This window comes from Athene cunicularia (assembly GCF_003259725.1).
Source record: "Athene cunicularia isolate RWA chromosome 27 unlocalized genomic scaffold, athCun1 chr27_part1, whole genome shotgun sequence".
NCBI classification, from domain to species: Eukaryota; Metazoa; Chordata; class Aves; order Strigiformes; family Strigidae; genus Athene; species Athene cunicularia.
In genome coordinates, this window is record NW_020799138.1 from 105731 (window position 1) to 117208 (window position 11478).

Below are 11478 nucleotides of genomic sequence, written 5' to 3' on the forward strand. Positions count from 1 at the left end.
TGTGCAGGAATTGTCGTGGCCTACAGATACACCTCTGCTTGGACCTTGTAGGGATTCCTGAATGGAAGCCTAAAGCTACTCCTCGATGAAGTGAATACTAGACTAAGAGACAATCCTCCCTTCCCTTCTATCCCCCCCAGTATATGTGCAAGGACACAGATGTTACATAATTAGCTAAATCTTTTTGCAGACTGAAAAACAACAGACCTAGGCTTGAATACGTACAAACCCCTACTAACCTGTGTGACTGAAATGAGTGGGTGCTATATATATGATAACACACAGAGAAAGTAAATTAAATAATTTGCATTGGTAAAAAGTTCTGGACTCTAACTTAGATTCTGCAAGTGCCTGGAATATTTGCAGCATTCATAAATTCATTATAACCTGGCATTTTAGAAGAGCAGCAGTCTGGGGGTTTTCTTCCTGACAGTGAGTAGAAAATATGTTTTAATGTTTATTCTCTAATACCACACAGCAACAGATTTAGATATTTAGAAGAGTTCTTCCTAAAGAATTAATTAGATATCAGATATTTAGTATTTTGCAACAAAGTCAAGATTCAAGTGATAGAACAGAATACTATGCTCTTGCTCAGGAAGATCTGGACTAAACCCACTTGATTTCTTGGAAAAGACTAAGCTCTAAGAATGACAAATATATCAGGATAAGCACACACACCCACACACACACCCCCCCCAATTCCTTGAAATGTGACCATTTTGAACTACACAGAAGCCAAATAAAACTAGCACTTAAGCTTCTGTGAAAAATGAAGGCTGTGTCCATCTGCTAAATCTCTGTCTATGAGAGAACACAAACCCCAGCACAAATGGTGGGAAGATGGGAAAAGGAGTGCACAGAACATACAGACCTAGGGGGATAAGTATTGGAAATGGTTGCAAGCAGATTATGGAAACACAGAACACATTCACACATAAATTGTCATAAAAAACATGGAGAACAACATTAAGAGAAGTTGCAGTAACCCTAGCATAGCAGAATTTTGGGCATTCCCAGATGCCACACTTCCGTGAAAAAGAGATTGAGAACAGATTCCCTGTTAATGTCTTTTCAACTGTGATGGCTCTAGGGTCTAAGAATCTGCTTTCTGTTAGGAAAAACTATAAAACTTTCAACGAAAGATGAAAAACATGTCTTCCATTGGCATAAAAGCAGGAGATTTTCTTGCAGGAAGGAGTGACATCTTGAAAATTCCCTGGAAAGTATAGTACAGGAAGAATAACTGCCACTGGCAGCAAACTCCAATTCTCAGTAAATACATGTGTTACAAACCTAACAAAACAAACAATCACTCAAAACCTTACATGTGTGCACAAGCCAGGTTTAATTTTTTTTTTTTTAACTTAAGATTGGGCCTTGAATTATATATAATGAGTGAACTCCTTTCTTATTTTTATTTCCCACTTTAGTTCTTAAAATTTGGCATCTGTTGAATTCTGTATTAGGGCTTCTTCCAAATTCAAGACTTTGGGAATTTTGTTAACAGTGCAATAAAAATAACTTCATAGTGTTACAGGGAAACATTAAAGCCTTTCTTGTGTGCTCTTTCCCTTTTTAAAAAAAAAAAAAATACAGACATTGTTTCTTTAAAAGGCTCCATCTGCAAATCCCATTAGATGTGCATATAAGGTTTCGGATGATTAATAGTTGCCTGCTTTGCTTTGGTTGGAGGGACTGAGTGTATGTATGTTAACCCCTCCCTCCCCTCTCTCACATTTCACTTCACAAACTTGTCACTCTCTCCCCAGCACAGTATTTAAAAAGTGTTTCACTCATGTCCAGCACTTCACAAGGAAGCAAGCTTCAGGCCTTGGGAAGCAGTTCGGGGCAATCCCTGAGTAGGTCTGATTACTGTTTTCCAATTGGGACAATGAAGATATTTAGAAGAGTTCCCAAAGTAACAAATCTGCAACTGCATAAAACCCTCAAACAAACTGTTGTTTAGGGAGGAAATCTATTCTGTAAAATCTGGAAGATTTTCCCTCTGCTCCTCTTCTGATTCTGAAGCCTGAGCTATAACCAGTCACGAACACTGGAGTGTGAACAGGATTGGAAGCAAATGGATCCCACCAGCAGCAGCTGTATGCGCAGTCCACAAGCTCCTGCCCCACTTTGGGGGTGCCTGCGAAGCACCCATGTGGATGTCACCTCAGCTTCAGGGCTGAACCACTACCCACCAGCACCATTCTCTTTCCATCAAAAATCAGATTTTGCTACTTACTCCGATTTCTCAACTTCCTGCCTGGTGACTGCTCCCCATAGCTTCCCATGTGAGGAGCGAGCGTTTGTGGAGCAGCACCCCTCTTTCCAACACTCTGACTGGCATCTTGCAGCAACTGAGGCCAGAAGACGACTAAATCCAGGACTGGCTTTGGGTTCTGGGGAGTCAGAAGGCAGCAGCCCAAATCTAGTGAGTGCAGCAGTGGGTATGAATGAAGATGATGAGGTACCAGTAAATACTACAAATGAGACTGAGAAAAAGTCATCCAAAAGAAAAAAGGAAAACTCAGGTAGGTGATATGAAATCAGGGTTGTGGGACAGTACAGGCTATAGAATCAGAGCACCTATGGGAATAGAAATTAAGAAATAAAGCTGATGAGGAAAACATTCTGTAATTCTTGACTGGAGAAAATTACAAAATAACAAGACTGAAACTAAATGGCTTATTCTTTGATGACCTCTGGTGTTTGTATTTCAGTCCTGCAGATCTTGTTTAGTGAACCAGGCATTTTACTCACCAGCAAAATACACATTTGCTCTAATTAAACAGGAACCACATGGCATGTGTAAACTGAGCTGAAAGTTCTAGGATTTGGAGTTATATATTGCACACCTTGCCATTTGTCCAAGCGTAAGAGAACAGCAGTGAAAGAGCATCTTGAGCTGCCTGTGCTAGTTGGAAATGTTATACTAGGATTTTGACGTCTCAGTTTATCATAAGAAGTACAAGATGCAAAGTATCCCTTTAGATATAAATCCTATTTGGCTTCACTAAATATTAAATGTTTTTACATCAAAACAGGAAGTACTATGAGTTTGCCTATCAGTACAACGTCCAACAGTGCAGAAAGTGTAGATAGTTTTCATTGTGTCATCCCAGCTAGCAAAACACATTCTTTCTACAGTGCAATATTCAATAATTTCATAGTTATACAACCTCTGGTGTGCTGCTGTCTCAAATCCAGATATGTGACATATTCATAAAATTGTTTTCTCCCAAGGAAGCTGTTAAATTTTAAGATACTTATATGCATTCATTTGCTACAGTATTAATTTACAAGCTACAGTGTGTTTTTTCCCACAGCACTGCTGTGAAGTGGGGAATATTTTCCAGTATCCTCATTTCACAGGTAGAGAACACAGTGATAAAATTATTTATTTATTTTTAGGTTTTACAGGCTGGATACAGAAGAGCCACCTCTAATACAACTTTCATTTACCCACTTTGCAGTTTAAACAAGCTGGTATTCACGCTCTCTGTCACACAATTAGTCCTAATCTCTGTTCTCTTCCCTGTGAGGGAACACATAAAATTACTAATATTCCAGACCTCTTTATGCCCAGAATCTAGTTTACTGCCCTCAGTTAACTGTTTTTTTCTTTAGAAACTGAGCTTTGTAGAATTTAAATTCATTTCTATCCAAAAAGCATGTTTGGGGCAAAAATTTCCCAAAATCCCAAATTCAAAGAAGCTTTAAAAAAAGAAAAAAAAAAAAAGTTGAATAATGCTTTTATTAAAACATTTGCTAGTCATAGGTAAACAGCAGATTTCAGTGTACTCAGAGGGATATCCTTATTCTTTAAGAGACTGTTTCCAAAGCACATTTCCCTTTAAGTAGAAGACAAATGTTCCTTCTATTCTCTATTACCAGCACCCTTGACATTTTCTTTTCATGCTTGCTGCTGTCCCATATACTTTTCCTTACTGGGGAGCTGTAAGCAATGACATCACTGGAAGGTATGGTGCCTCCTACCTTCTAGCAACTGCTGCTGTCTGTTGATGTTGTTACTCTAGCAAATGAAGAAAAATGAAAACATCTCGAAGTGGATCCCATGGCTTTTCATGTCACTCCCTTCTTTGCTTATCAGACAGCAGATAGAATTATATTATATCCCTCCTACAAGATTTTCCTTCTTTCTGTCACCAGACAAAATAAAACAAATGAGGGGGAAAAAATCTACAAGCAATTTTATTGTGATTTCCTTCACTTTTACAGCTGTTCCAGAAATGCAGCTGGACATATCACATAGTGATTCTTTATTCTAAGTAGAACATAAGTCTTTTCTCTCCTCTTGAGAATTTTCCTTCATTCCTTTCTAAAAATCTCTTTTTATACTAGCCCATTTTATACTAGCCTTCTCTTCAGAGATTAGGCTAGTAAAGAAAAATATATTGAAATCACTTGAAGACAAAACATACAAGATAAACTGTTTTCTTTAGTTGGTGCCTTATCCACCATAATTTTACCTGAACTATAATAGAGATACAGCATTACCGTTATTTGTACTAGTGTGTGCAAAAACCTTTGGTTCTTGTGAAGACCCTAGTCATTACAAGACACACAGTGAAGATCTTGGAACATGGCTCTTTGCAGAGTGTTCTGAGAAAAGTCTAAAATAAACATATTTCTCAGACAAATAAGCAGAATGGTGTAAAAATAATTAAAAAGCTTGTCAATCTTTAAAACTTTCTTTGAAGCACAGATATATTAAAAACATTTAAAGAATGGCTTTGTTATGGCAACAACAGTGGCATCTGCTACAAGTGCTCAGGAATAAACATACACACACCTTTCCCTTCCACTACAGATTTTAGTTATTTAGATGCCGTATTCATCTTGACTTCACAGGCTCACCAAATGACCTGAAGATAGAAGTTAACCTAGTGTTAACTTTCACAGCTGCCTCTGCTGTCCATCCACAAGCCACAGCCATTAACATTTTCAAATCAAATTTCAGTAAAGTTTGTCTGACCTGCCCTAAATTGTACTTGCATTATTATGCACTTTAAATCTCTAGATCTCCAACAATAGCAGTATAATACATAATAGAATTCATACATTTATTTTATATGAATGAAACGATACAGAATGTTAGTGATGCTGCAGTAGAAACGAGAATGTGATAACAGTGCATGACTCCTTTAATAACATTAGACGTACAGTGTCCTTGACTGAAGAATTCTGAAAAACTTTGTATTAAAATGTGTAGAATCTGAATTCCCAAATCTGCCAACTTTTCTCAGTCTTGCCACTAACTTAGAATCTAACTCTTAGAAAAAGAGGATTTTTCTAAGCTTGCAAATCACATTTACAGTCATGGTGGAATAAAAAGCGGTAGGTAAGAGTAGACAGCAGCAGGCAGCAGCAGATAACCTGAGAAAGACTGAAAAGAAAAGCACAGGCAAGTCCCTGATCAGTTTAAAGTGGTCTGGGTGCAGAATGTCTTGTGTCAGTACCCTCTGTCTGCACCCTCCATTGAGCACTATTCCATGTGGTGCACACTGAAGTAACTTTTGGATACTTTAACATCAGCTGCCAAATGAATCCACCATTTATAAAGTCATTTTATGTGGCAAATGTTCTGACAGCTTTCAGAATTTTATATTCCATAACAGCAAAATCTATCAGTGTCTTACTACTTGATTTAATTGCTTAGAATAAATATGCCCTCAAAGACTTTAGTATGGGGAAAAGGCAACATTGTGTAGATGTTTCACATTTTTATTTTATCTTCTTCTACTCAGAGTAAAATTTCAGACATCTACAGTAGTTTATAGAATAACAAACACCAGGTGCATTGATCTGGGCTGTGAATCACCACAAACATCTAACAAGCAGGTAGGATCCTCCACACACAGGCATTAGCAACCCACATACTTCTGTGCCTAAGCTGCTCTCTGAGCAATACAAGTACCCTCTGTGGTGACAAAATCCTGTATCTGCACAGTGCAGGGTCCTTACGCCTTCCTCCAAAGCATTGTTATACTGGCTATTTTTAGTAAACCAGTTCAACCCAGTGAGGGAGATTGAGTACTAATACATAAGACCAGATTCTCCAATTCAGTTACACTGGTTGTAAGCACAAAGAAATCCTGACTTCTGTTGAACAGCTCCAAAGGATGAATTTGGCCCATTGTTTTGCAGGGAACAGGTTGCCTCTTCATACACATGTATGTATTAGTGCCCGATACAGGTTTTTTGGGGAAACTTTATATCATAGGAACATGTACCATTTGGGTTCCTACACCTATTTTGATGCAGCCCGGGGGAAAGGAAGATGTTCAGTTCAACTACACAATGAAAGTGGTTGAGATCCTGCAAGTATGCATGCTTCATGGTAGAGATCTTCCTGTGATTCTTAAGCAGGTCATTTTTTTTAAAACTGGCAGTACAGTAGGAAAATCTTTCCAAATCAATTTGTCCTTTCACAAAACATTTGCCATTTTCTACATTCTGTTGTCAAAATTCTGAAGCAACTAGGCCTAATTTCCACTTTTGGAATATCACAAAACCTCCAGCCATGAATAACCATATGTCTCTTTACAACACCATGTGGCAAACAGCCTCCAAGCTACACATCCTCCTCTGTTCCCAGAAATACTTAGCTACTTAAAAATACTTTTTTTTTTTAGATAAAGACTGGTGAAACTGTCCTTTGCACAGGGATAAGTGGTGAGCTCACATGTATATTCAGGTTGCATTAGCTGTGTTTATCCCAGGTTAATTTGACAGAGGTGGCTTTAGTTCCTGCAGTGTGTTACTGGCATTGGAAAGCTGCTTCACCCCTCCACACGTTTGCGAAGGGAGCAGAGACCCAGGGGGAAGCTCTTGAGACCAAGGCTCCCAGAAGCTGGTGGCAAAGTTCCCGGCAGGGGATCCACACTTCAAATCCTGCTTCCCCACCACTCTTGGAAAAGTCACATTTGTCAGCCTTTGGGAAACATGTAATGGTGTGTTTGTTCAGTAAGAGATAAGGATGAAGGGGATTGTACAACTATGGGCAAAACCATGGGGAGAAACTTCTGGGGTTTTGTTTTCATACTGTGCCCAAATTGGGGGGGGATTTTTTAAGTAGTAAGAACAATGTTGATGCAAACAAGACTATTGTCCTTGAAATGGAGAGCAGTACAGCTGCAGCATGTGCTACACTGTTCCCTGTGTGCACTGTCACTAATGGGAGCTATGTTTGATATCTCTTTCTGAGGGACAGAGCTCAGATCAGATCAATCATGAAGCCTACAGCCACACCTGACATATTTTTCCAGCTTTATTACTTTGGCAAACAAAGGAACCTCTAGAAGATGATGTTGCATGTTGTGCTCATTGCCAACATTTTGTATGTAATTTGTCGAAGTATTATGCTAGGACACACACCACTTTGTTGCACATTGGTTACACACAAAAAATAATTAATAAATCCATAGTGTAACAAAAAGCCTACTAGCATCTTCAGTTCAGGAAATCTGGCCAACAACAGGAGAAAGAGGGGAGAAAGAGTCAAGGAACTTGTAAAACAGACTCCCTGAAAGATCAGCAGTTTGGGCTTCACTCACTGAAACAAGTGCATTTTCCCTTGCGTTGCTTGGAGATTCCTCATAAGCACGAATTTTAAAAACACTAGAAAAAAAGGAAAAATAGATTGCCACAGTCTCAGGCAAAGTCAGTTTGTGCTTGCTTTTTAGCATAATTTGTGCAGCATCCCTTTGGCTATGGCTTGAAATTTGTGTTCGAAATATGACTCAACCACATTGAAGCCAAGTGCACAAACAGCAAGAAAGTTTCAGGGCAGTGACAAGGATGATACTGAGGCCAATCATGCCCACAGATACCAGATCTTACCGTTTTCATTTAGCAAGGATTAGAAGAAGCTCGTAGTCTGGAGTACTGTGTGACAATACAAAGAACACTGGTTCTCTGGTGTTGCTTGTTTTACCATGTTCCCACCCGCCTCCCTGCTCCCCAGTGTTTCCAGCCCATATGCTAGCTTAGGGTGTTTACTAAGTGACTTTACCTTGTGCCCTGCACCAGGGTCACCATGCACTCATAAGATATTACACATCATATACACAAAGTGCTAGCTTTGCTGCCTGTTGCTGGGTAGAGCAGGGGAAAGCGGTGATACGTGTATAAGGAATGAAAGTAAAGATATGGGAAAGGAAATTATTTTGATGCAATGATAGCAAGGAATGAGAGCATCCTCCCCATAGCTGCTCATCCCTGACCTCACAGACCCAGCCTGCGCTTCTGCAGTTTTGACAACACACCCTTTCCTGACTCTGAGCTGTCCCCCTTGGACCCAAGACTGGCAACACTGATTAGTCATGCTGGGCTTGAAGGGGCAGAGCATGAATTTCTTCAAACTTCTACTGAGCACTTCAATTAGTAGTTTATATCAGACCTCTGCGATACACATGTTTACACAAATCAATGTAACTGCAAATTACACAACATGTTCTTGACTCTTAGAAAACCAGAACTCAAGCAACAAGGGAGAAACAAGCAGCAAATCACGGAAGGAAAGGACGGCTTTCACAAAGGAGCAGCTACAGGAGCTGGAAGCCGAATTTGCCCACCATAACTACTTGACAAGGCTCAGGAGATACGAGATAGCTGTGAACCTGGACCTCACCGAGAGACAAGTACTTCCCGAATCCCTGCCTCCCCAGATTCCTCTTCCTACCCCACAACTTCTTTCTAAAGCTAAAACCCAGATATGTTACTCAAGAGTGTAATTTTGTGATGGCACAGATGTATTTTAACACAAAGCCTCCACATTCCTTTAAAACATATTTGTTACAAATTTCTGCAAGTAGTTAATAAAATACATTTAACTAAAGATACGTTTGGGAATAACCGATACCTACTGAGCTGTTTACCACTGTTCATTGACATATCGATGTGTACTAAGGCTTACAGATGGAATATAGATACAACCTTAGACTGCAAGTACCAGGAAATTATTAGAATATGTTCAATACATGCATTCTTCCTGGATCAGGCAGTATTCTGAGGTCATAAGGAAATACAAAAATGCAGAGTTCCATGGAGAGAGATATTTCTCTTCTCTCATTGTGATCTCAGTCAGGGTTTCCTTATCAAAGCTTAGTGGATAATAGAGGAACTGCTCAATTAAGTGAAGCAAATTATAATTCCTGAAGCATTAGACTGGATGGACTACATGTTAAAAGACATTAGATGCACTATGCCCATTGGATTGACACGTTTATTTGACATAAAGACAGATACTAGGCAAAGCACTTTTACTGCCTTTGCAGGTCTCAGAGAAATATCTGCACGGAATAGTTTAGAAATAATAAATCCTGTCTTTGTTAGAGAGATGGATTCTTTAAATTTGTGAGGTTCCTTTCACCTTTTCTTCTAGAATTCCACAAAACAGTTGTCTATTGATACACATGTATATGCATAGGTCTGCTTATACAGCTCAGATTGGGTCAGTAAGTAATTATTTCCTTTTTATCACCCAGGTCAAAGTATGGTTTCAAAACAGAAGGATGAAATGGAAACGTGTTAAAGGTGGGCAACCAGTGTCCCCACATGAACGGGACACAGAAGATGTAGATTCTGCTGCATCCCCCAGCTCTGACTAGTCCTTTTGGCAATGGAAGAGGAATATGGAGAAAGTAATTGATCAGAAAGTGGATGCAACACTGCTTTGGGTCAGCTACACCATGAGATGACCCTGCTTGCAAAACCTGTAGCCCTGTGTCTTTAAAAGGTTGCATGATGCTTTAGGTTACAGAGGCAATTAAAGAAAACAGTAGGAAAAAGCCAGAGGGCATGATTTTGATTTTTGTCTGAATGAATTTAACTCTCTCTGGAATTGTCTTACTACCACAGATGTGTCTTCAGAATAAAAGTTAACAGACACTGAATATAAACCAGGAGTAATGTTGTGTACATTCTCAAACTCTCAGAAAATACAGGCTGTCAGTCAGCAAGTGATAATGCAACTGTATTCTCACCCAGCCTTTCCCCATCATATCTATTCATTCTGCATTTGGACTTGACAATTTCCTTGTGCCTTTAGGAGAAATAAACACTTTGATAGTCACTGATTTTTCTTGCAATGTGAATTGAAGACCTGTATGGCTAGGCAGTAAGATTTAAAAATAAAAATCTGATACCAGAACTATATTCACAGGATTCTGCTTACCAGTTTCTGAAGAGATGGCTTTCACATTGGCAGTCCAAGAAGATAGATGCCTTGTTGATGGAGCAGTCTGCAGAGGAAAATTTCTTTCAAGCTTACTGTAAATCCTGAAATGAAATTGCTAGATATGTTTCAAACACTTTTTCAAAGCAGTCATTACCAGATGTCACAGAAGGTACAGCAGAGGTTAAGCCCTAAACCATCAACACAATAGTTATCACTATTTTGTTTTCAACATTTAAATCTATTTTAACTGAAGGGAAACTACTCTTTAGTGCTGCATTTCTTTTGGATTTAATGAATGTCTCTGGAAACCCACAGTTTTCTTTGTGAATTCAGGATTGCCAGGAGAAGCAGAAAACAATGTTGTCTGGAGTGATTTAACTGAGTTTACTGTCTACTAATTCTTGCTTCATTTTTCATTGGAGACAAAACTTTCCTCCAAATAAACGTGTATATGTGTATATTTAAATTACATATAAAAGCATCTGTTAATCTAGGCATGGTGTGGCTTTTTACTCATTACTTACTGTCTTCTAAATCAGTATCTGGATTTATGAAATTTACAGTTAAGTGACCAAACTTAGCCCTTTTTGCAAACTTCCCATTAACAGGTTATTTTTTGAGAAATTTTTTTTAGTGTTTATAACTGATCAGATATTTCATACTAATGAATAGTATCTGCGCTTTTCAAAACATGTAAAGATATTGTGGTTTTGATCAAAGGACACCAAGAAACTTTACCAGCAGTCTTTAAAGCCACTAAAGCTGACACAGTCAAATACCCAGAATTCTAATATAAACACTACGTAAAAGAAGCTCTCTGAGACAGAATCATAAACTGCCATGGCACCACCAGAAGTTTTAAGACCACTTCCACTTGAAATTATCCCCCCTTTGGGCCATAACTTGTAGTATATCAAACTATGAAGTTTTAGAAAAGCATAGTGCCCATTTCTATTTCTTTTGTCTTTTTATTTAATGTACTGATGCAATATTTTAAACAGAATTTTACATTATTATATCACACTATGACTCTTGAGAATACTGACACTTTGGTTTAAATATTTGAAGGGTGACCAATATTTGCAGCTGTGGCATACTTTCTGCCTTTCATCTTATTCTGATGCCTTGTTATTGGGGTTTAATGTGGACTGCAGATTTTCTGAATATAAAGTTGCATATCTGGATGATACATTTATAAAGTTCTCTGTGGTTATTCCACTTGTAAAAGACCTCAAAATAGATAAATATCAACTGGGGGTTTATTGGAACATAAA

At 38.6% G+C, this 11478-nt stretch overlaps 1 protein-coding gene across 2 annotated transcripts; it reads left to right on the top strand.

Annotated features, from left to right (window-relative positions):
- The first annotated feature begins 1675 nt into the window (after positions 1–1675).
- Positions 1676–10507, top strand: MEOX1 (mesenchyme homeobox 1). Of its 2 annotated transcripts, none has more exons than XM_026864866.1 (3): positions 1676–2534; positions 8494–8666; positions 9513–10507. In XM_026864866.1, exons 1-3 carry the CDS (start codon positions 2084–2086, stop codon positions 9633–9635), a joined length of 747 nt encoding a protein of 248 aa, XP_026720667.1. In that variant the 5' UTR covers positions 1676–2083; the 3' UTR covers positions 9636–10507. The 2 variants fall into 2 exon arrangements, with proteins under 2 accessions (XP_026720667.1, XP_026720668.1); XM_026864867.1 differs by having other exon boundaries at positions 8494–8777; positions 9513–9603.
- Positions 10508–11478: the final 971 nt, after the last annotated feature.